This window comes from Trichechus manatus, unplaced genomic scaffold (assembly GCF_000243295.1).
Source record: "Trichechus manatus latirostris isolate Lorelei unplaced genomic scaffold, TriManLat1.0 scaffold00343, whole genome shotgun sequence".
Taxonomy (NCBI): domain Eukaryota; kingdom Metazoa; phylum Chordata; class Mammalia; order Sirenia; family Trichechidae; genus Trichechus; species Trichechus manatus.
In genome coordinates this window covers 726961-753222 of record NW_004444279.1, presented here as the reverse complement: position 1 = coordinate 753222, position 26262 = coordinate 726961, and the positions used below count along the sequence as shown (strand labels likewise).

Sequence of the window (26262 nt, the reverse complement as noted above, 5' to 3'; positions counted from 1 at the left end):
AGTTCTGACTCTTAGCAACTCCATGTGTATAGAGTAGAACTGTGCTCCACAGGGTTTTCAAGGCTGTGACCTTGCAGAAGCAGCTCATCAGGCCTGTATTACTAAGTCCCTCTGGGTGGGTTCAAACCACCAAACTTTCAGCTAGTAGTCAAGCACTTAATCATTTGCACTACCCAGGGTCTCCTTTTCATGTGTAGACAAGAATAATTCCTGTAGTTTCAAAAGATAAATTTGAATCATCTCTCAATACTGGCAAAAATGTTAATGAGGATGAAATGAACATATGTTTTATAAGGTGCTTTACTGTTTATAGGTACTCAGAGACGTAGAGAGGATAGATACATAGACAGACAGATAGATATAGATGGATAGATGAAAGAGAGATAGCTGCTGTGGAGTAGACTATGACTTACGGCCACCTTATGTACAACAGAATGAAACATTGCCTGGTCCTGCATCATCCTCATGATCACCAGCATGTTCAAGTCCATCATTCTGGCTATTGTGACAAACCATCTCATGAAGAATCTCCCTAGTCCTCGCTGGCTCTCTATATCACCACACATGATGTCCTCCTCCAGCAATTGATCCTTCCTGATGATGTGTCCAAAGCAAGAGAGTTGGTCAATGTTCTATTGTGGTTTATAGGGTTTCCACTGGCTAATATTTAGAAGTAGACCTCCAGGCCTTTCTTCATAGTCTTAGTCTGGAAGTGCCACTGAAACCTGTCCACCATGGGTGACTCTGCTGGTATTTGAAATACTGGTGGCATAACTCTCACCATCATAGTAACACAAAAACTACCTCAGTACAACAATTAACGAATGGATGGTGGTCTCAACAGCATAAACCTATTTTATCTTCACAATCACATCTGGAACAAAAGAGTCTCCCAGTTTGTAACCTCTCCTCTCCCGACTAGCATTTTTCCCTCTTGCTGCCTGCCATTATGAAAACATGCCATTAAATAAATTCTAAAGTTTAAGGATAACACGTCCTCCTGATAACATGTCCTAAGTATGTGCGACCAAGTCTCATCATCCTCGCTTCTAAGGAGCATTCTGGCTGTACTTCTTCCAAGACAGATTTGTTCATTCTTCTGGCAGTCCGTGGTATATTCAGTATTCTTCACCAACACCGTAATTCAAAGGCATCAATTCTTCAATCTTCCTTATTCATTGTCCTGCTTTCCCATGCATATAAGGCAATTGAAAAGTCATGGCTTGGGTCAGGCACACCTTAGTCCTCAAGGTGACATCTTTGCTTTTAACACTTTAAAGAGGTCTTTTGCAGCAGATTTGCCCAATGCAATACGTTGTTTGATTTGTTGACTGCTGCTATCATGGACATTGATTGTGGATCTAGGTAAAATGAAATCCTTGACAACTTCAATACTTTCTCCATTTATCATGATGTTGCTTATTGGTCCAGTTGTGAGGATTTTTGTTTTCTTTATGTTGAGGTGCAATCCATACTGAAGGCTGTAGTCTTTATTCTTCATTAGTAAGTGTTTCAAGTCCTTTTCATTTTCAGCAAGCAAGGTTGTGTCATCTGCATATCACAGGTTGTAAATTAGTCTTCCTCTAATCATGATGCCCTGTTCTTCTTCATATAGTCCAATTTCTCAGATTATTTGTCAGTATACAGACTGAATAAGCATGGTGAAAGGATACAACCCTGACACACACCTTTCCTGACTTTAAACCATGCGTATCCCCTTGTTCTTTTGAAAAACTGCCTCTTGGTCTATGTAAAGTTTCCTCATGAGGACAATTAAATGTTCTGGAATTCCCATTCTTTGCAAAGTTATCCATAATTTGTTATTATCCACACAGTCAAATGCCTTTGCATAGTCAATAAAACACAGGTAAACGTCTTTCTGGTATTCTCTGCTTTCAGCCAAGATCCATTTGACATCAGCAATGATATCCCTATTTCCATGTCTTCTTCTGAATCGGGCTTGAATTTTTGGCAGTTCTCTGTTGTGTAATGCTGCAACAGTTTTTGAATGATCATCAGCAAAATTTTACTTGCATGTGATATTAATGATATTGTTTGATATTTTCCACATTTTGTTGGATCACCAATCTTTGGAATGGATCTCTTCCAGTCAGCTGGTCAGGTAGCTGTCTTCTAAATTTCTTGGCATAGACAAGTGAGCATCTCCAGGGCTGCATCCATTTGTTGAAACATCTCAATTGGTATTCTGTCAATTGCTGGAGCCTTGGTTTTTGTCAATGCCTTCAGTGCAGCTTGGACTTCTTCCTTCAATACCATCAGTTCTTGATGATATGCTACCATCTGAAATGATATGGTGACTCTGTGTATTCCTTCCATCTTCTTTTGATGCTTCTTGCATTGTTCAATATTCTGCCCATAGAATCCTTCAGAATTGTAACTCAAGGCTTGAATTTTTTCTTCACTTCTTTCAGTCTGAGAAATGTCAAGCGTGTTCTTTCCTTTTGATTTTCTAACTCCAGGTCTTTGCACATTTTGTGATCAAACTTTACTTTGTTTTCTTGTGCTGCCTTTTTAAATCTTCTGTTCAGCTCTTTTACTTCATCATTTCTTCCATTCACTTTTGCTACTCTATGTTCAAGAGCAAGTTTGAGTCTCTTCTGACAACCGTTTTGGTCTTTTTCATTCTTTCCTATCTTTTCAATGACCTTTTGTTTTCTTCAGATATGATGTCCTTGATGTCATCCCACAACTAATTTGGTCTTCATTCATTAGTGTTCAGTGTGTCAAATCTATTCTTGAGATGGTCTCTAAATTCAGGTGGGACTTTCTCAAGGTCGGACTTTGGCTCTTGTGGACTTACTCTAATTTTCTTCTGCTTTAGCTTGAACTTACATATGAGCAGTTGATGGTCTGTTCCGCAGCTGGACCCTGGCCTTGTTCTGACAGATGATACTGAGCTTCTCTGTTGTCTTTTTCCACAGATGTAGTCAATTTGATTCCTATGTATTCCTTCTGGCAATGTCCACGTGTACAGTTGCTGTTTATGTTGTTGAAAAAAGATATTTGCTATTAATAAGTCATTGGTCTTGCAAAATTCTATCATTCGATCTTTCATGTTGTTTCTATCACCAAGGCTATATTTTCCAACTACTATTCCTTCTTCTTTTTTCCAACTTTCGCATTTCAATCACCAATACTTATCAGTGCATCCTGATTGCATGTCTGATCAATTTCAGACCACAGAAGTTGTTAAAAATCTTCAACTTCCTCATCTTTGGCATTAGTGGTTGGTGCATAAATTTGAATAATAGGCGAATTAAATGGTCTTCCTTGTAGGTGTATGGATATTTTCCTATCACTGACAGCATTGTACTTCAGGATAGATCTTGAAATGTTCTTTTTGATGATGAATGTGATGCCATTCCTCTTCAAGTTGTCATTCCTGTCATAGTAGACCCTATGATTGTCTGATTCAAAATGGCCAATGCCAGTCCATTTCAGCTCACTAATGCTTAGCATATTGATCTTCAAGCGTTCCATTTCATTTTTGACAACTTCCAGTTTTCTTTGATTCATATTTCATAATTCCAAGTTCTGATTATTAATGGATGTTTACAGCTGTTTCTTCTCATTTTGAGTCATGCCACACTAGCAAATGAAGGTCTGAAAGCTTGACTCCATCCCCATCATTAAGGTTGACTCTGCTCTGAGGAGGAAGCGCTTCCCTAGTCATCTTTTGAGTGCCTTTCAACCTGAGGGGCTCATCTTCTGGCACAACATCAGACAATGTTCCACTGCTATTCATAAGGTTTTCACTGGTTAATTCTTTTTAGAAGTAGACAGCCAGGTCTGTCTTAGTCTTGAAGCTCAGCTAAAACCTGTCTACCATGGGTCACCCTGCTGGTACTTGATATGCTGGTGGCATAGCTTCCAGCATCAGAGCAACACACAAGCTACCACAGTACAACAAACTGACAGAGGAGTGGTGGAGATAACATATACAAGGTTCAATTTAAAGAAAAGCAATAATAAGGAAGTATAATGTAAATAAATAAGAAATAGATTGTTGTATTATCTATATCTCCATTTTATACCAAGAAAGTATTTAGAGGATGAATTGAAGAAGAAAAGAAGAGAAAAAGTTGACAGCAAACAAATTTTAAAGCTGAAAGAGTTAAATAAATGGCCAGAAAAAGCTAACTTGTAAAAAGGGAAATTAAGAAAGGAAAGCAGGAATATAGAGAAAACCATAAAACTTAACTAAAAAGAAAACAAATAAATGGAGATATATATTCATATACCATATTTCTGGATGGGAAGAAGCGAGTTAAAGATTAACTTAAACATTACAAAAATAAGAACTCTAGATGAAAATAGAATTGAAGTAATACAAATTAGGGGAAAGAAGCTACAATAAGATAAGCTTTTAAAAACAGTCAAAAGCAATAAAAATAAGAATAAAATAAGATAAAGTGAGAATGTCCACAATGTAAGTAAAAAGATAAAAAATTCTTAAGTAGAAAACCCCTTCCCACAGTAAGGTGTGATGGGTCTTTTGAGGCAGGCAAGGTGACATCTGAAAAAGACAAGAATGCCACCCCCTGACCTGAGATGACAGGAGCCTACCCCATGGCTGCCGTGGCTGTTCTGTGACCAAGGACTTTGGCCTTGGTCCCTGTGAGGCCTCATCGTGTTCTAGAATTCTTTGGTCCTGAATGACGTCCTTATAGAAAGCAAAATACCAAGAATCAGAAGCAGGCTCCACGAGCACTCAGAAACAAGGAGGGAATGGGCAACCCCAAACTCTAAGCCAACTTTTCAAAGAAATAGTCATTGTTCAAGGAAATGCTACTTTTACACCTGCCTGAGTTGTCAGTGTTATCCCTGGTGGTGCAGTTAACGAGCTCATCTGCTAACTGAAAGGCTGGAGGTACAAGTGCACCCAGAGGCACCTTGGAAGAAAGGCATGGCCATCTACTTGTGAAAAATCAGCCACTGAAAACCCTATGGAGCACAGCTCTACTCTGATACACATGGGGTCATCATGAGTAGGAATCTACTCAATGGCAACTGGTTTGGTTTCTCGGTTTGCTTTGTTTTGAGTTGTCACCAAGGGTATCAATGGCATCAGGGTAGGTGCCTGTGGCTCCTTCCTCCACACTGATCCTTCAGAGCCCGTAGCAGATCTCAGGGCACCTTCACCTAGCAGCTCCCAGCAGTCCCAGGGGGCCCAGATCTTCACCAGAATTGCCTGAGCTTCCGCACCAAATGAGGTCATCAGCCATGTAGCCCAGTAGTGTGTCCTCCAGGGTGAACAGCTCCTTCTGGGCCTTTGTGTACCGATGGACCAGGACATTTGTTTTGCTCCAAAAGAGGGTCTAAGAAAGAATACACAACAACCTGTTATTGAAATTTTTGCTGAAGATAATTCAAAAGCAATCATAGCAGTGCCTCGACAGGGAACTGCCAGAAATTCAAGCCCAATTCAGAAGAGGACATGGAACCAGGGATATCATTGCTGATGTCAGATGGATCCTGAATGAAAGCAGAGAATACCAGAAAGACGCTTATCTATGTTTTATTGACTATGCAAACTGTGTGGATCATAACAAATTATGGATATCATTGGGAAGAATGGGAATTCCGGAACACTTAATTGCGCTCATGAGGAATCTATACATAGACCAAGAGGCAGTCTTTTGAACAGAACAAGGGAATCCTACATGGTTTAAAACCAGGAAAGGTGTGTGTCAGGGTTGTATCCTTTCACTATACTTATTCAATCTGTATGCTGAGCAAATAATCCAAGAAGCTGGACTATATGAGGAAGATTGTGACTTTAGGATTAGAGGAAGACTCATTAACAACCTGTGATATGCAGATGACACAAATTTCCTCGCTGAAAGTGAAGAGGACTTGAAGCACTTACTAATGAAGATCAAAGACCACAGCCTTCAGTATGGATTACACCTTAACATAAAGAAAACAAAAATCCTCACAACTGGACCAATAAGCAACATCGCAATAAATGGAGAAAATATTGAAGTTGTCAAGGATTTCATTATACTTGGATCCACAATCAACACCCATGGAAGCAGCAGTCAAGAAATCAAACGACCCATTGCACTGGGAAAAACTGCTGCGAAAGACTTCTTTAAAGTGTTAAAAAGCAAACATGTCACTTTGATGACTAAGGTGCGCCTGACCCAAGCCATGATATTTTCAATCACCTCGTATACATATAAAAGCTGGACAATGAATAAGGAGGACCAAAGAAGAATGGATGCATTTGAATTATGGTGTTGGCAAAGAATACTGAATATACCACGGACTGCCAGAAGAACAAACAAATCTGTCTCGGAAGAAGTACAGACAGAATGCTCCTTGGAAGCAAGGATGGTGAGACTTTATCTCATGTACTTTGGACATGTAATCAGGAGGGACCAGTCCCTGGAGAAGAACATCATGCTTGGTAAAGTAGAGGGTCAGTGAAAAAGAGGAAGACCCTCAACGGTATGGATTGACACAGTGGTTGCAACAATGGGCTGAAGCGGAACAGCGATTGTGAGGATGGCGCAGGACTGTGCAGCATTTCATTCTGTTGCACATAGGGTCGCTATGAGTCGGAACTGACTGACAGCACCTAACAACAACAACATTGCTGAAATCAACTTAGTAGGTAAAAACAATCTACATTTTTGTAAATGAAAGAAAACAAATGTCAGAGTAATTCACATGTAGTAAGAGTGTTGTTTTGTGTAACATTGCTTTGTGTGTGTGTATATGTGTGTGTAGTGTAGTGTAAAAGAGAAACTGTATATGTGGAGTGTTCTTGTGTGTGTGCATGTGCGTGGGGCATGTGTTTTGTGTGTGTGTGTGAAAGAAAGGGAGAGAGAGCACGCATGCATGTGTGTATGTGTAGAGTATGTTGTGTGTGTGTGTAAAAGAGAAAAGGAGAGAGGGAGAGAGTCTGTGCGTGTGTGTGAAAGAAAGAGAGACAGCAAGTATATGTGCGTATTTCTTATGATTCTGGGTGAAGTAAAAAATGTCTGAAAGCCACTGATGCAGACCTTATAATAAACCTGGAATCAGACCACATCTGGAGGAGGCATTAGGGAGTTCCCAAATTCCCGAAATAATTTTGGGGAAAAAATTCTACATGCTATCTTCTGGGAGAAGTACTCTTTGAAGCTCCATAATCCCCTCTTCTTCCCCCAAATCTTCCCCACCACCACCACCCCTCCCTGCCCCAAAACAGAAAAAGTACAGTAGGTGTTTCTCAGGGTCCCTCTTAAAAGTACAGAAAGACAAATTTCAGAACAAGGTTCTGCTCCATCAATCTTTCGTCATTCCGTCATTCTTCACAGAGGCAGTGGAGGGCAGTGGTTAAAAGGCTAGGCTCTGGAGTTGTGCTGCCTTATTGAAGCCTAGCATCACCACTTATTAGCTTTCTGACCTTCAGCAACTGAAGCATTGCTGCCAAACCTCACTTTCCTAATCTATAAAATGGTGATGATAATAATTATTCCAAACTTATAGGACGATGGGGAGATTAAATGAGATCATGCAAGTGAATTGCTTAGCACAGTGTCTATTGTATAGTCACGTATTTAAACAAATGTTAGTCTGGGTTATTATTTACCAAGCCCCTGCTCTTTATAGGGCATTGTGCTTGCTACACCAAGGTGGACTGCAATAATAACTCCAGCTTGCTAACAACGGGAAAAGAAGCTGTAATGTGAGGATGAATTTGAAGGCTTCTCAACTGTGATTTTGAGTACATTGAACTTCCACCTTAAGCACTGACTTTACAAAAGATGCACTCCATTCACATACCTGTTCCAGTATACTCAATATATTCAAACCCAGGACGCTCTAGCTACAAATCTTATGTCATTTTCATTCAACCAGTCACTTTCAAGCCTGCTGAACTTGGGCAATCACTGGTAACCTTAAACTCAAGCTCGGCTTTCTCACTGGTGAAACGGAGATGCTGAAGCCTGACATGCCCATTTCACAGGATGGCTATGAAGACCTAAGAGGATAATGCTTAACAGAACAAAACCCATTACCCTCTAGTCCCTTCTGACTCATGGTGATCCCATGTATTACAGAGTAAAACTCTCCCCTAGGATTTTCTTGGCTGTAATCTTTACAGAAGCAGTTCTCCAGGCCTTTCTTCGGTGGTGCCACTGGATGGGTTCCAACTGCCAACCTTTTAGGTGAGCAACAGATGGCAAACCACTTGCACCACCCAGACTCCTACAGATAATTGTTAGGAGAGTCCTTTGTAAGTAAAAAAGCATACTGCAAATGCACACTGGTATCATTATTATCAGAGACCAGAAAAAAGATTTGTACTTACATAAGATTGGAATATTTTGGTTTACTTGTTGGTTTGTGTTGAGTTTGGTGTTAGGTTTGTTTTGTCTGATTTTTGCTCAGCTCTCCCTTCCTCTTCCCATATCCCCATTTCTCTCTCTCCCAGATAACCTAAACTTTGCTCCCCCAATGGCCCCACAAATACCATCCCTTCCCAACCACACCCACAGTCTAATGCCTGGGGATTTTCTCTACCCTCATCCTAGTCAAAATCTGGTCCTGTGCCTCTTCCCTCTGTCTTTTATCCTCAGTTTTAAAATCACTCATTTGACCCAGTTACCTGGTTGCAAGGTAAAGTTTGAGTGGTCAGCTTTATTAATGGTTGGTAGTCTTCTTCTGTAATGTTGCAAGTATCCTTGGAAATAAATGAATTTTTGAAAGCATTCCATATCTTCTGGCAATTCTTATCTCTGTGAGTAAAACAAAACATGGATAATTAGATTTTAAACATATTTTGGAGTATAACTACAAAAAACAAAGATCTCTTTTGGGAAGCATCTACTTTGTGCCAGGTAGTTGATGCATATAATCTCATCTAATACGTACAACATTTTTATGAGATGAGCAGTATCCTCCCTGCTGCACAGACGAAGCAACAGAGGCTTAGTGAGGTTCAGATGGCCTTCCCTAGCTCACACAGTTGGCAAAGTGGAAGAGCCAAGATTCAGATCTGTGTCTGTCAGATGTCAGGGCTAAAGTGTCAGTTTAACACTTGGTTACCTAAGTGTTAAATAAAATTTAGAAGAACCTATAAAAACAATTAGTTTTCCCTTTCTCACATTACACACTGCATAAAAACATTTCATGATTTCTGCTGCCTTCGTAACAGTGCAGTGGTAGAATTCTCACCTTCCATGAAGGAGACCCAAGTGTGGTTCCCAGCCAAGGCACCTCATTCACAACCATCACCAGTCTGTTAAGTGAAGGCTTGCCAGACTAAGACAGACTAGGAAGAAAGGCCTAACAATCTACTTCTGAAAATCAGCTATTAAAAATCCTATGGGTCGCAACAGTCCAATCTGCAACAGATCATGGGGACCAGGCAGCATTTTGTTCCATTGTGCATGAGGTCACCATAAGTTGGAGCCAACTGGACAGCAGCTAACACCAACAGCGACTGCCTTCATAAAAGTCCAAGTGCTTCAGCTTGAACTCTCTGAATCTTTACCTCCCTGTGCCTACACTGTCCCCACTGCTGGGGTGCCATTCTCACCATATCTGTCTATTGACGTCCCACCCACACTTCATTCATGACCTTATCCTGGAGTGAGAAGGAGCTGGGTGATGGGACTCTGCTGATTGTTCAGGAGACCTCTGGGCCCATGTGCCTTTTATACTGTGAGCCTCCCCAGCACTGAGGGATGTTTATGTCTGGATTTAAGGGCTTCTTAAGTCACAACCCAATTCAAAGTCCATCTTCCTCAGAGAACGCTTTCATTCCTCTAAGGAAGAGTTAGTCTGCTCCCCTACCCTCTGCTTCCAAGTCATCATGCCTCTAAGGAAGGTTATCTGGGTCCCAGCCTCATTTCCCTAGAATGTGAGTGCTTCAAGGCCAGGAACCATGACTATTTCATCATCTATCTCCCCAGTTCTAGTTCCTTATAATGTTTATAGATTGGGTGGGAAATCAAGTCTGTTTCATATGGCATTCAAAACATATAAAAGATTAAAGGGGGGGGGACCTCATTTCCAGAATGTCAGAGTTAAAAAAAAAAAAAAAAAGAACACATTGCTTGTGAGTTGATTCCAACTCATGGTGATCCATGTGTGTCAGAGAAGAACAGTGCTCTGTAGGCTTTTCAATGGCTGATTTTTCAGAAATAGATTGCCAGGCCCTTCTTCTGAGATGTCTCTGGGTGGACTCCAGCCTCCAGCCTTTCAGTTAGCAGACAAATGTGTTAACCATTTGCACCACCCAGGGTCTCCTGGCAGAGTAAGTTCCTCCAAAAAATCTGCTCCTCTATGAAAGCAGTGAGAGGACTGGCAAAAAACTATCAAAATTAACTTTTCAGAACTCTGTAGATTACATAAAGGCTTGCAACAATCTGAGGAGTGTTTATTCCAGTAAAACAGCTGAAACTCAGTAAGAATAGTGACCTTTGTGGCACTTCAACCTGCCCTGATTCCATCTCCTTCTCCCTAGTTCCATGGAAAGCTAAAGAGCCAACAACCCCAGAACTCTGAGAGCTGTGAGAAAAAGCAACCTAGCAACCACTAAAGGGGCAGGTTTGGTGCTCCTCACAAGCCACATCCCCAGAGACTGTCCGTATTTGACCTGTCTGGCAGCTCACTGAAAAGCTCAATTCTCAGGGCTTGTCTTTATACGAACTGACTCAGAGCTCCCTCTGTGTCAACAGTTCTACTCATGCTGTTGAAATTAATTAGCGGCAATTATTTAACTACTGAGTCCCTGGGTGGCACAAATGGTTTAGCATTTGACTACTAGCGAGAAGGTTGGCGGTTTGAACCCACCCAAAGGAACTTCAGAAGATAGGCCTCGGGATCTGCTTCCAAAAGGTCCAGCCTTGAAAACCCTATGGAGCAATTCTACTCTGCACACACGGGGTTGCCATGAGTCTGAATTGACTGCAATTAACAACAACAACATTTAACATTGCAGGTGTGTGAGGCAAACTTACCCACAGGGGCTAACATGAGACTAGCAAAAAAAAAATCAAAAGGAAAAACTGGGATATCAGATGTTCACAGGGTGCTTTGAAGATCTCTGACATATTTCTGGGATGGTCATGTGCATGAACTAGGCTGTCTGCACGTCCAGAGTAGGGCTCATGCCCAGGAAGGACCTGAGAAGACCCTAAGCTTTTGTCTCTGGATGAACTTGTGGCTCTGCACAAGCAAAAAGTAAAGGCTAAGGTAGAGTTTTAAACTATCTGCTGGAACACTGAGGGCATGTCCCAACAGATACACAGAGCTCCTCAGTAAAGGCTAGAAAACTTACCGGCTTAAAGCATTTTAGGAAATCTCTGTCCAATCATTAGCTGACCATAAGCTAACTGAGCAGAGACTTCAGTGACTCTCTGCACATGGCAAAGAATGCAGTCTTTACAGAATTAGTCAAGGAAAGTCACTAAACAAACAAAAAGCAACAACAACAAATAGTAATGACAACAATAACAAATAGCAGTAGCAACAAGCCTTGAGGAGGGAGGGGGCCTGATTTCCAGAGGTGACAAATAATGTTATTTTAAATGTCCAGTTTTCAAAAAATTATAAGACACACAAAGAAACAGGAAAGTATAGCTCATCCATAGGAACAAGCGCAATCAATAGAAACTGTCTCTAAGGAAGCACAGATGTTGGACTTACTAGACAAAGACCTTACATCAGGTATGATAAATATGTCCAAATATCTAAAGGAAACCATATTTAAAGAATTAAAGGAAAGTATGAGAACTACTTCCCATCCAATACAGAAGATCAATAAACAGAAAATTTGTTAAAGAACCAAATAGAAATTCGGGAATTGAAAAGTAAAACATGTAACTGAAATGAAATTTTCACTGGAAGAGCTCAATAGCAGATCTGAACTGGCAGAAGAAATAATCACGAACTTGAAAACAGATCAATAAGACTTTGTTCATAGGAGGTTTGTGAGGATGAAATGAGGTAATACATGACAATGTTCTTGGTTCCTCTCTTTGCAAGGCCCTGCCACTTCCCCAGTCTGCACAGAACATTTCAACTTCATCCCTGCTTGCCTTCAAAAGCTATGCCAGGAAACCATTATCAATCTGGCTTTCTGCAAGGATTATACACTTAAGAAAAGGTTATTACATTATGTTCTTCAATCAGTCAAAATTTTTGGGGCACCATCATGGGCAGTTTAGAAAAAAGGTGTTTGGCAGCTATTTCCCTTTAGGGGATCATGTTTTAGTTCCATTAATTTAATGCAGTAGCCTTCTCAGGGACTTCTTATCCCAGATTCCAATTCCCTCATAAAATTCTTCTACCTCTTTCCTTACCAACATCTGCAGGACTAAAAGGGAAAAGGGGGAAAAAAAACTTTTCTTAAATAACTCCTTCCCAGAAGTGGAAGGCCAGGAGGGCCAAGCCACCTGACTCAGCCTCCATGATGGAACTAAATGGGCACCAGGGCCCACCTAAGCAAACCTGGTGCAATTAGCAAATGAACCTGGAGATAATTAATATTATTTTGGACTGCTCAAGTATAATTCTACCACCATAAGATCTTAAAACCTGGGCATCCTTAGACTTTCCATCCAAAAGAAAAGTGATGTCACACCAGCCACCCAAGTATTTCCTCCTGGTGTTCACATCCCTTCTTCCCTCACTCTTAATTGCCATTAAAAATATGCTCAGCCTGCCTGTGTGTGAATTGCTGATCATATGACGCCTTTAAGAAAATTCAGGCTTTCCTAATATGATGTGTCCTATGGTCTAGGGTCAAATTAGTCAGAACTGACTTGACGGCAACAGGTTTTTGGTTTTTTTTAAATTCTTAAGTAGAGCCCTGGTGGCGCAGTGGTTAAGAGCTTGACTGCTAACCAAAAGGCTGGCAGTTCTAATCCACCAGCTACTCCTTGGAAACCCTGTGGTGCAGTTCTACTCTGTCCTATAGGGCCATTATGAGCCAGAATCAACTTGACAGCACTGGGTTTGGCTTTGGTTTATTCTTAGGTGAGGCGCCTGGGTGGCCCAATTGGTCAAGCGCTTGACTACAAACCAAAAGGTTAGTGTTTCAAACCTACCCAGAGGTACCTCAGAAGACAGGCCTAGCAACATGCATCCCTGATCCAAAAGGCAACAGCTGTGAAAACCATACAGAGCACAGTTTTACTCGGATGCACATGAGGTCACCATGAGTCAGAATCGACTCACAAAAACTAGTTTGTTTGTTGTTTCTTTTTTTTTGGTTCTTAAGTGTTTTTACAAATAAAGGTGTTTCTATGCCCCTTGTTTCTGCTTTCAAGTGTTTATTATATGAAAAGAAAGAATGAAAATGACACTAGCTAGAGTACAACAGAAACATTGCTTTGTTTTCATTCTTGCTTCTATTTTTTCATTCCACAAACACTTACCAAGGGGCAACTGAGCACCTCCGGAAATTGACTAGGCTATAAAGATGAAGAATACAGTATCATTTTTACCCTCAAGGTACTCATACTATGGTACAAAAAAGAGAAAAGAACAAAACTAATTATACTAGAGCACTGGTGACTTTCCCAAAGCACTAAAAATTTAAAACACAATAAATAGTAGTAGATTTTCTACTACAGAAGATAGACAATAAGATTTTTTAAAAAGCTTGATTAAATGTCAATCTGTGTCCTTATTTAAAACAAAAATTTTTTTTGGCTCCCTCTTAGGTCTAACACCATGAGAATGGGATGGAATGTGGGCTAAGGTAACAAATCTCTTCCAATGGAGCCCTCTCTTCACTTTAAAGACTTCCTGTGTCCTTCAGCAAGATTGGATTGTCAATCTCTTTTTTTTTTTAATTTGGTTAACTTTTTTTTTCTCACAGTGTTTTCTAATATGTTGTTGTAACATGTGAGATCTATCTATCTACATTTACAACTGCTGTGGGTTTTATCTGACCACTTTTCTGGCTTTGGTTTCTTAATGGATTCCTGAGTGATTAGAAACTTGTAGCCAAAAAAAAAGGGAGGTTAGAGAGGAGGCCTCCATTCAGTGGAATATAAACCAGTCTTTGAACAACAGGTTTATTCAGAGCTTGGAATAGCTTGGGAAATATTTATTTTACAACATTAAGTCAAAGAAGTAGGCCTAAACTTGTAGAAAATAGAAAAATGACATGCAGCAAACTGGCAGTCAGGATTGTCTCTGGGAAGGGGAGTGAAAGGCAACTTCCACTTTTACTCTATATTTTTCTATATGATTTGTTTACAACAAAGAAGCATTCACACAGAAACATGTACACCAATGTTCATTGTAATACTGTTCATAATAGCCAAAAGATGGAAACAATCTAAATGTTCATAAACAGAAGAATTGGTAAACAAAATGTGGTATATACATACAATGGAATATTACTCTGTCATTAAGAGAAATGAAGTCCTGATACATGCCACAACATGGATGGACCTGAAAACATTATGCTGAGTGAATTAAGTCAGTCACAAAAGGACAAATACTGAAAGTTTTAAGCTGAGTTTTCTAGAGAAGCAAAACCAGGGAAGCATATATATATATATAGAGAGAGAGAGAGAGAAAGGGAGGTAGGGAGGGAGAGATTTATCTCAAGGAAATGGCTCATGTGGTTGTAGAGACTGCCAAGTCCCAAGTCTGTGGGTCAGACATCAGGTTGGAGGCTTCTCCTGACTCACGTGGCTGAAAAACCCAAGATAGGCAAGTAAGACAGCAAGATGCTGGCTCACAGGCTGAGGACACCAATGAATCCCAAGAGCAGCAGGCAACACGTTAGGTTGCTGGCTCAAGTCCTCCATCCACTGGAGGTCAGATTATGACAAGTTGGATGCAGGATCCAGAGAGAGCAAAAGCCAGTGAGCTCTGCCGGAACCTCCATATATATCAAATGCAGGCCACAGCACCAAGGAAACTCCCCTTACAACTGACGGGATGGTCACATCAGATCACATCATGGAGGTGATAACATTATATCACAAAATAAAGGATAACTACATCGTTACATAACTGCCAAACTACATTATTACATAACTGCCAAACTATATCATTAGATAACCGCCAAACCACTAAGAAGCACAGCCCAGCCAAGTTGACACACAACCTTAACCATCACAGTCCACCCCTTGTGAAGTTAGCCCCTGTACACATCTCCTTAAACCAAACACAATCTCTAAATAAACTACAAAGTCATACTAGCACCTAACATGATATAACTAACTTGCATACAACTGAAAATGCACTAGTCCCGTTTACATCTTGTATTTTATAACTGAAGAGAACAAAAATATTTGATGAATACATACAAGGAAAAAATACACATAAAAATTACAGTCTTTGTTTCTGCAACTGGTCACGTGGTCATAACTGGTATTTACAACTACCTTCTTCCACCACCCATTTTGTATTCCCTTTGCCCTCAGCAAGCACCTCAGCTGGTCATGATTCTTTTCCTGGTGGGGTGACCCAAACCGTCATTCCTGAAGGGTGTGGGCAATTAGCAGTCACGTCAGAATTGGGTTGCTGTAGTTTTACATTGACTTTAGTAACAGAGCATGGAAGTAATAAGAAATGCCCTCAAGAATCTCCTATATTCCAGACATACTCTTCTTTACCTCCGTCATGTAATATCAATCCAATTTCCCCTTGATAATCAGGATCAATAACACCAGCTGATATAGTAACTCCCTTCTTTGCCTGTTTATCCAGAGGCATGAGAAGCCCAAAGTGGCTGGGTGGCATTCTTAACTTCCAGTTCAATGGAATCATTGATATGTCTCCAAGTGGAAGTGTTCCTCCCTTTGGAACTAAGACAGCTAGACCCAAAGATCATAGGGTCAAGAGGATAGGAAGAAAAATTTTGCGAGTGGGTCACTAGGGGTAAGAGTGAGATGAGTGGTGCCACTCCCACTTCCACCCCTTGATTCCTGGACCCAGGAATCCTGGCTATGGGAGAAACAGAACCATATATTGGATGCTGGTTTAGAGCATATACAGCCTCCTGGAGAGCAATGCCCCAACCTTGCAAGGTATTGCCATCAAGCTGGTGCCATAATTGTATCTTTAGAAGCCATCCCATCATTTTATCAGGCAAGCTGCTTCAGGATAATGGGGAACATGGTAAGACCAGTGAATTCCATGAGCATGGGCCCATTGCAGCACTTCAGTTACTGTGAAGTGAGTCCCCTGATCCAAGGTGATACTGTGTGGGATACCATGATGGTGGCTAAGGCATTCTGTAAGTCCCCAGATGGTACTTTTAGCAGAAGCATGTGTGCAGGGAAGGCACATCTATATCCAGAGTAAATATTTATTCCAGTAGGAACAAAATGCTCCCCTTTCCATGATGTAAGTGGTCCAATGTAATCAACCTGCCACCAGGTTGCTGGCTGATCCCCTCAAGGAATGGTGGCATATCAGGGTCTCAGTGTTGGTTTCTGCTGCTGGCAGATTGGGCACTCAGCAATGGCTGTAGCAAAGTCAGCCCTGGTGAGTGGAAGTCTGTGTTGCTGAGGCCATGCCTAACCTCCATCCCTGCCACCATGGCCACTTTGTTCATGAGTCCATTGGAAATGATGAGAGTGCTAGTGAAAGAGGATGACTGGTATCCACAGAATGTGTCATCCTATCCACTTGATTGTTAAAATCCTCCACTGCAGAGGTCACCCTTTAGTGAGCATTCATATAAGACAAAAATATCTCCACTTCTTTGGCCCATTCAGAGAGTTTATCCACATACCATCTTCCCCTGTCTTGGTTATCTAGTGCTGCTATAACAGAAATACCACAAGTGGATGGCTTCAACAAACAGAAGTTTATTCTCCCATAGTCCAGGCTAGAAGTACAAATTCAGGGCGTCAGTTCCAGGGGAAGTCTTTCTCTCTGTTAGCTCTGGAGGAAAGTCCTTGTCATCAATCTTTCTCTGGTCAAGGAGCTTCTCAGCACAGGAATCTCAAGTCAAAGGGACACACTCTGCTCCAAGTATTGCTTTCTTGGTGGTATGAGGTCCAAACTCTCTGCTCGCTTCCCTTTCCTTTTATCTCTTGTAAGACTAAAGGTGGTGCAGGCCACACCCCAGGGAAACTCCCTTTACCTTGGATCAAGGATGTGACCTGAGCAAGGGTATTACATCCCACCTTAATCCTCTTCAACATAATCTAGTCAAGCCTTATTATCCACAGGCAGAGATTAGGATTTACAACACATAGGAAAATTATATCAATCACAAAATGGAGGACTACCACACAATACTGGGAATCATGGCCTAACCAAGTTGACACATATTTTTTGGGGACACAGTTCAATACATGACACCCCCATGCCTCCTTTCTCCAATTTTCCAATCATGTTCTTTCCAAGTCCCTGACCATCCAGCCAAATCCTTAGCCACTGACCATGGATCAGTATGCAGTTGCACATGTGGCCATTTCTCCTTCCAAGCAAAGTGAACGATCAGGTGCGCCGCTCAATGTTCTGTCCATTGGGAGGATTTCTCTTCATTACTGTCCTTTAGGGAAGTTCCAGAAAGGCGCTGTAGTGCTGTCACTGACCACTTTTGAATGGTGCCTGAATATCACGCAGAACCATTCATAAACCAGGCACAAGTTTTCTCTTCTGCAGTCAACTGCTCAAAAGGAATTCCCCATGAGACAATAGGTGCAGACTGGGAGAGGGTAGGTAATGTGACAGGAGTTGAGACCATTGACATTTGGGCCACTCCCTCATGCAACTTACTTGTGCCTTCAGGTCCTGCTTGTGCTTGATCTCGTATATACTGCTTCCATTTAATGATGGAGTGCTGCTGTGCCTGTCCAACTTTATGGCTCTGTGGGTCAGATAACACCCAGTTCATGATGGGCAGCTCAGGCTACATGATGACTTGGCAGCCTATGGTTAAATGTTCAGTCTCTTCTAAGGCCTAGTAATAGGGCAAAAACTTTCTCAAAAGAAAGGTAGTTATCTGCAGAGGATGGCAGGGCTTTGCTCCACCATCCTAATTGTCTGTGCTGTGATTCATCAATAAGGGCCTGCCAAAGACTCCAGACAGCATCTTTATCTGCCTCTGACACTTTAAGCACCATTGGATCAGCAGGATCATATGGCCTAAGGGGCAGACTGGCTTGCATGGCAGCCTGAAGCTGTTGCAGAGACTTCTCTTGTTCTGGTCTCCACTCAAAAATAGCAGCTTTCCAAGTCACTTGATAAACAGGCAACAATAGCATACCAAGATGAGGGATATGTTGTCTCCAAAATCCAAAGAGGCCCATCAGGTGTTGTGTCTACTTTTTGGTTGTGCAAGGGGCCAGATGCAATAACTTATCCTTCACTTTAGAAGGAATATCTCAGCATGCCCCACACCACTTGACCCCTAGAAATTTCACTGAGGAGGAAGGCCCTGAATTTTTGTTGGATTAATTTCCTACCCTCTAGCATGAAAATGCTTTACCAGTAAGTCCAGAGTCATTGACACTTCTTCCTTAGTAGGTCCAGTCTGCATAATGTCATCAATATAGTGGACCAGTGCAACGTCTTGTGGAAGGGAAAGGCAATCAAGTTTCCTGCCAAGTAAATTATGACACAGGACTAGAGAGTTGACATACCGTTGAGGTAGGACAGTAAAGGTGTATAGCTGGCCTTGCCAGCTGAAGGCAAACTGCTTCTAGTGTTCCTCGAAACTGGAATTGAGAAAAAGGCATTAGCCAGCTCAATAGCTGCATAGCAGGTACCAGGAGAAGTATTAATTTGCTCAAGCAATGAAAATCTGGAACAGCAGCTGCAATTGGAATCACCACTTGGTTAAGTTTACAATAATCCACTGTCATTCTCCAAGATCCATCTGTTTTTTGCACATGACAAAGAGGTGAGTTGAATGGCAGTGTGGTGGGAACCACCAACCCTGCAATCCTTGATGGTGGCAGTAATCCCTGCAATCCCTCCAGGAATGCAGTATTGCTTTTGGTTTACTATTTTCCTAGGTAGGGGCAGTTCTAATGGCTTCCACTTGGCTTTTCCTACCATACTAGCCTTTACTCCACTTGTCAGGGATCCAATGTGTGGGTTCTGCCAGTTGCTGAGTATATCTATTCCAATTATGCATTCTGGAACTCACTACAGGATGGGTTTGGGGACCTACTGGATCTACTGTGAGACAAACCTGAGCTAAGACTCCATTAATAACCTGACCTCCATATGCTCCCACTCTAACTGGTGGGCCACAGTGACATTTTGCATCTCCTAGAATTAGTGTCAGTTCAAAGCCAGTATCCAGTAATCCCTGAAAAGTATGATTATTTCCTTTTCCCCAGTGAACAGTCACTCTCATAAAAGACCGCAGATCCCTTTGGGGAAGGCTGGGAGAAAGATTAACAGTATAAAATTTGGCAGTGTAATGGGGTCCTTCCTCAAGGAGACCTGGCCTCCTCTTCATTCAAGGGGTTGTGGGTCTGTAAAATGGCTCAAGTCTGGAAATTGGCTGAGGGTCATGACTCTCTATTCTGGTTATTTGAGTTAAACTGCAGTTCACTTGACCTAGGATTCTTACTCTTGTACAGATCAAGTAAATATTTAGTATATTTCCCATCTATTTCACTGCTAGGGACACCATGACTAAGTAGCCAGCACCATAAGTCCATACAAGTCAGACTATTCTGATTATTGCTTTGACTCTGCTGTCCATTATGGTAACCACACACTCCCTGTCTTTGTCAATTGAGTGCCACCACTTTGCCCCTACTACCATAGGGTCCAATCAGCCTCATTGCAGTTAGGTGTCTTAATTCAATTAGGGCAGTTTCCACTGTCATATCTGCCTTACATAAAAACAGCAATCACAGCAGTCTTCAAAGATGTTGGATCTCCCTTCACAAATTTGTTCCTCACTGTTGTGGTAAAACTGTGGCCTCTGGGCACTCCATGTGTGGGTCTGTGGGTCTAACCTGATAAATCCTTTCTAACATGCCAATATCCATAAGCTTTTGGATTCTTTCTTCTAAAGTATACCAAGGCAGGTCTGGTACTTCAACTTGATTTAGTGTAGGCCACTGTGCAATCCACGCTTCAGCGAACCAACCAAATAACTATTAGATCCTTTCCTAACTTCTCAAACTAAAACACTGAATGAAGAATCTGTGCTTAATGGTCCCATATCAATAAATCAGATTGATACAACTTTATGTTCTTTGCACCATTATCCCACACCCTTAATAGCCATTCCCATACATATCCCCCAGGTTTCTGTTTGCACATATTAGAAAAGTCAAACAGTTCTTTTGGAGTGTAGCATACCTCCTCTTGGGTCACACTTTGTACTTCAACTTTTGGGACTTGCTGCAACTTAAGTCTAATTATAGTTCTAGCAGCAAAAATGGGCAGTGGGGATGTGTTCTGAGATCACTCAGCAATGTCTTATAAGGCATCTTCCTCAGACAATGCCCCAGACAGTGACTCAGATGCCTCACCAGGTGATTACCCAGATACTGCCCCAGGCAGTATCTCATACAAGGGCTCTTCAGACACTGCTGTGTTTTAATCTCATTAGATGACGGTGGAGGGGATAATGGTTTTACTAGGGAGGGTAGTTTAGCAGACAAAGATGGAGCAATCTCTTCAGATAAGAGAGGGCTGGTTCTGTTGACAGGAGTGCTTCACCAGAATTTAGGGGCTCAGTGTCCCCAGCTTCCTGATTATCTGCCCATATGTTCCCATCTCAAGTTTCAAGACCCTATTTCTTCTCAGTCAATGCCCTAACTTAAACTTCAGACATCATTTGAGGTTGAGAATTCAATTGCTGTTGTACTTTAGCCACTCTTATGATAAGACTCTGGGTTTGATTTTTGCAATATCAGTTCTGTTACTACAAGAAATAAGGCTTTCTTTTAAGGTGAAAATGGCAACTTTGAGGTTATTTATGCAGCACTTAAGCTGTAACTCTGAATCCCTGAGCTCATCTCTCTTTCACCACTTTGTCTAGAGAACATAGGGTCAACCAACCAAATACCATTAGTCTGTCTACTTAGAGATCCAGTTGACAAGGAGATTAGACCGGGTCACCTGCCTTCCTCCCAGGAATCTGAAGGGCACAAACTTGTTTGCAGAGATGTGGCTAATGAGAAGGAGAAAACCCATCCCTGACACTCAGGAGCTGGTCTGGAACTCAAAGCTAGACTTGGTGTTCTTCTATTGAACATAAAGAAATTCCACAGAATACTAACATCAGACAAGGCCACGTTTTGACTGGGATAGATCATGATATGAACACAGACAAAAACATGATCATTGTTCAAATACAAAAATGACCAAACATCCTTCTATCTTAGCTGATATGAATGACTGCTGCTTCTTTACCAGTTACAGCTCCAGCCTTGCTTCATTCTTCCAGCCTGACAGATAATCTTTATTAAGATGTCCTATCATAGAATTGAAGTCCCGGAGTAGCACAGTTAAGCACTTGACTACTAACCAAAAGACTGATGGTTCAAACCCACACAAAGCACCTTAGAAAAAAGGCCTGGCAATCTGCTTCCAAACAGTCACAGCTTTGAAAATCCTATGGAGTGGAGTTCTACTCTGACACAGGTGGGGTCACCATGAGTCGGAACTGACTCAACGGCTGCAACTGGTTTGGGTTTTATGGTTTATCACAGAATTACCACCATCCTCTCCCATTCCTGACAGCATTCCATCCAAAGCAAAGCCATCCTCCTTGAATCCTTCCCAAAATCATCTAACACAAAGTCCCAATCCTAGAAGTCCTTTCTAACATCCTCGTACTGAATCTTCACCCCACTCCCCACCACAGTTCTCCATAGTGAGTGTTCTCTCTTCTTGCAAGGAGCAATGAACCCGTCTGTTGAACTCAGTGTGTTCCTGGTGGTCTCGAGCTGGAGGGCAATGACAGTAATAAGCAATCTTGTTGGAAAATTAGAGAGCCCAAAGGTCTGTGAAAATCAGGAAGCCTTACTCAACATTTGGAGTCTGTGGGTGGTTCAAAGAGTTAATGTGCTCGGCTGCTAACTGAAAGGTTGACGTTTCCAGTCTACCCAGAGATGCCTGGGAAGAAAGTCCTGACAATCTATTTCTGAAAAATCAGACACATGTGGGGTTGCCATGAGTTGGAATGGACTTGAACAGCAACTGGTTTTTAAACTGGCTTACTCAGCGTTTATGCTTGGCAGAAGTTTCTGAAAGACTTTAATTGGAGAATAAGAAAAATTCATGGAGGGCTGGCGCCTTAGTCGGATGGTGGTTTTCTTCCTGCCTCCTCCAACGGTGACCGGGAGGCTCAGGGCAGTGTGGGCTGGGCACAAAGGTCAGGAGTCCAGGTCGGTGGCATATCCTCCCCCTTCCTAACACTCTGCTCTGTCCAGCAGGCCCAGACAGCAACTCGCTTAGTTCTACTCTGTAACACAAGGGGTTGCCATGTGTCAAAATCAACTCAATGGCAACTTTTTTTTTTTTTTTGCCCCAGAGCGAAAGAGTTGTTTCTAATAAAAACAAGGACCTAAGACCTGGAGAAGGGTTGTTACTTCCCTACATCACATGCGACTTGGAAGACTAAAAGGAGCACAGTTATTTCCAGGCTTTGGGGTAAAATCAGTGGGGCTAGAGGAGGTGGGGAAGAAAGGGTTAAAATATTATGCTAAAGTGGGGGGGGATGTGCTTCTTATTTCAATCAAGTAGACGAGACCAAATGGTCAATACCTGCCCAAAAGCAAAGATAAGAAGGCAGGAAGGGACAGGAAAACTGGACGAATGGACACTGAGAACTCAGGGTGGAAAGGGAAAGGGGGAGAGTACTGACACATTGCTGGGATTGCAACTAATGTCATAAAACAATCTGTGTATAAAATTTTTGAATGAAAAACTAATTCGAGCTGTAAACTTTCACCTAAAACAATATTTTTTTAAAAAAAAGGTATACTTAAAAAAAAAAAAAAGGTGCACTTGGTGGTTAAATTCATTTTGCATTTGTCAGCTGGTAACTCTGTGCTGCTGCCACTCTCCAAACCCACGCCCCACCCACAAATAACATATTTCAAAGTCCCCATCAAGAAAGTAACATCACCTTCCTAAGCTGTTACAGGAAAAGCTATAATGCCCAATATCCTCTTCCCTAAAGGCACTTGGATCTGGAGGGGTAATTATGCCCGTTCTATCAGTTTTCCTGCCGTCAAGTCCTGCAGGTAGGCTGTCTTGGCCCAAAGAAAACAAGCAGGTTAACTGTGCTGTCAATTTTCAAATACCAGGCTACGGGTGCCTGTATTTAAGGTAAAGACTGCCACCTTGTGGGAGAAATGAGTAATTCGTAAAATTCACTGAACCGACCCTGTTGCCCTCGAGTTGATTCCAACTCACAGCGACCCTGTAAGACAGAATACAACTGCCCCATAGGGTTTCCAAGGAGCGACTGGTGGATTCGAATTGCCAACCTTTTGGTTAGCAGCTGTAGCTCGCTGTAGCTCTTAACCACCGCACCACATTAACTGAAGCAATTAGAATTTTCTAAGTAATTAGCAAAGGAGCCCTGGTAGTGCAGCGATCAAGTGCTCGGCTGCTAGCCAAAAGGTCAGCGGTTCAAATCCACCAGATGCTCTGTGGGAGAATTATGAGCACTTAGGATACACCAGTGAACAAAACAAAGATTCTTGCTTTAGTGAGAGTTTATATTCTACCAAGACAAGACTGACAATAAACAATGAATAAATAAGTTATGAGTATACTAAGAAGCCCTGGCAGTGCAATGATTAATACTCAGTTGCTAACTGAAAGATGTGGTTAGAAAGATTGGTGGTTTGAACTCACCCAGAGGCTCCACAGGAGAAAATTCTGGCGATCTACTCCAGTAAACATTATAGCCAATAAAACCCTCTGGGGCAATTCTACTCTGTCACATGGGTTCTCCATGAGTGAGAATCAATTTATGGCACCCAACAACAACAACAGAGTATATTAGAAAGTTATAAGTACTACAGGAAAAATAAAATATGACAAGAGTATTTGTAGTGCTGAGGGGGTGGTGGCAGAATTTGGCATTAAATAAGGTGGATAATACATGACCTTTGAGCAAAGAACTGAAGGAAGCAAGGGACTTAGCCATACATCCAGAGGAAGAGCATTCTGGGCAGAAGAAACAACCATTGCAAAGACTGTAACACCTGATATGTTCAAGAGACAGTGAAGAAGCCGTGTGGCTGGAGCAGAGTAAGTGGAGGAGTTGAGGTCAGAAAGGGAAGTCGGAGTCCCTGCATGGCAAAAATGGTTAAACGCTCAACTACTAACTGAAAGGTTGGCAGTTTGAGTCCACCCAGAGGTACCTTGAAGAAAGGCTTGGCAATCTGCTTCCAAAAGGTTACAGCCTTGAAAATTCTATGGAGCAGTTCTATTCTGCATACATGGGGTTGCCATGAGTCAGAATTGACTCAATGGCAACTAGTTTGTTTGGGCTTTGGCTTTGATTTACGGCTTCATAAGCAATTGCAAGGAATTTGGCTTCTACTCAGGGGGAAGTGAGGAGCCGTAGAGGATTTGCAGCAGAGCAAGAACACGATACTTTTTATGTTTTCAAAGGATCTCTATGGCTGCTTAGCTTAGTCTGAAAAGGGAAGAGGCAGAGGCAGGTAGACCAGTAATATGGGAAAGAGCACTATATAATGATTAAAGGGTCAATTCACCAGGAGGACATAACTATAATAAATATTTACGTACCCAACAACAGGGCTCCAAAATACATAAAACAAACTCTAACAGCACTGAAAAGAGAGATAGCTCCAAAATAGTAGTAGGAGACATCAGCACACCACTTTTGGTGAAGGACAGAACATCCAGAAAGAAGCTCAACAAAGACACGGAAGAGCTAAATGCTACAATCAACCAACTTGATCTCATAGACATATACCGAACACTGCACCCAACAGCAGCCAAATATACTTTCTTTCCCAATGCACATGGAACATTCTCCAGAATAGACCACAATTTAGGCCATAAAGCAAGCCTTGACAAAATCCAAAGAATCGAAATATTACAAAGCATCTTTTCTGACCTAAAAGTAGAAACCAACAACAGAAAAAGTAAGGAAAAAAATCAGACACATGAAAACTGAACAACACCTTGCTCAGTTATAGAAGAAATTAAGGATGGAATAAAGAAATTCATAGAATCATACAAGAAGAAAACACATCCTACCAGAACCTTTGGGACACAGCAAAAGCAATGCTCAAAGGTCAGTTTATAGCACTAAATGCACACATCCAAAAAGAAGAAAGGGCCAGAATCAAAACATTAACCCTACAACTGGAACAAGTAGAAAGAGAGCAGCAAAAGAATCCCTCAGGTGCCAGAATAAAGGAAATAATAAGAATTAAATGAAATAGAGAATAGAAAAACAATGGAAAGAGTTAACAAGACCAAAAGCTGGTTCTTTGAAAAGAGCAACAAAATTGATAAACCATCAGCCAAACTGACAAAAGAAAAACAGGAGAGGAAGCAGATAACCCGTATAAGAAATGCGATGGGTGATATAACAACAGACCCAACTGAAATTAAAAGAATCATAACAGAATACTATGAAAAACTGTGCTCTAACAAATTTGAAAATCTAGAGGAAATGGACAAATTTCTAGAAAGTCACTACCTACCTAAACTAACACAAACAGAGGTAGAAACACTAAATAAACTGGTAACTAAAGAAGACATTGAAAAGGCAATTAAAAAACTCCCAACAAAAAAAAGCCCTGGCCCAGATGGCTTCACTGGAGAATTCTACCAAACTTTCAGAGAAGAGTTAACTCCATTACTATTAAAGGTATTTCAGAGCATAGGAAAGGATGGAATACTTCCAAACTCGTTCTATGAAGCCAGCATAACCCTGATACAAAAACCAGGTAAAGACAACACAAAAAAAGAAAATTACAGACCAATATCCCTCATGAACATTGACACAAAAATCCTCAACAAAATTCTAGCCAATAGAATTCAGCAACATATCAAAAAAATAATTCATCATGACCAAGTGGGATTTATACCAGGTATGCAGGGATGGTTCAACGTTAGAAAAACAACCAATATAATCCATCACATAAATAAAACAAAAGACAAGAACCACATGATCTTACCAATCGTTGGAGAAAAGGCATTGACAATGTCCAACACCCATTCATGATAAAAACTCTCAACAAAATAGGAATAGAAGGGAAATTCCTCAATATAATTAAGGGCATTTATACAAAGCCAACAGCCAACATCGTCCTAAATGGAGAGACTTTGAAAGCATTCCCC

General features: G+C 41.4%; 1 protein-coding gene across 1 annotated transcript in view; it reads right to left on the bottom strand.

Moving 5' to 3' along the window:
- The window catches only part of CD38 (CD38 molecule), a 71073-nt gene that overhangs the window by 26322 nt on the left and 18489 nt on the right, over nt 1–26262 (bottom strand). Inside the window, exons 2-3 of the mRNA XM_012559869.2 lie at nt 8624–8753; nt 5204–5339 (exon numbers count right to left, since the gene is read on the bottom strand). Coding sequence (XP_012415323.2) covers nt 5204–5339; nt 8624–8753 — 266 coding nt within the window. The remainder of the gene's footprint in view (nt 1–5203; nt 5340–8623; nt 8754–26262) is intronic.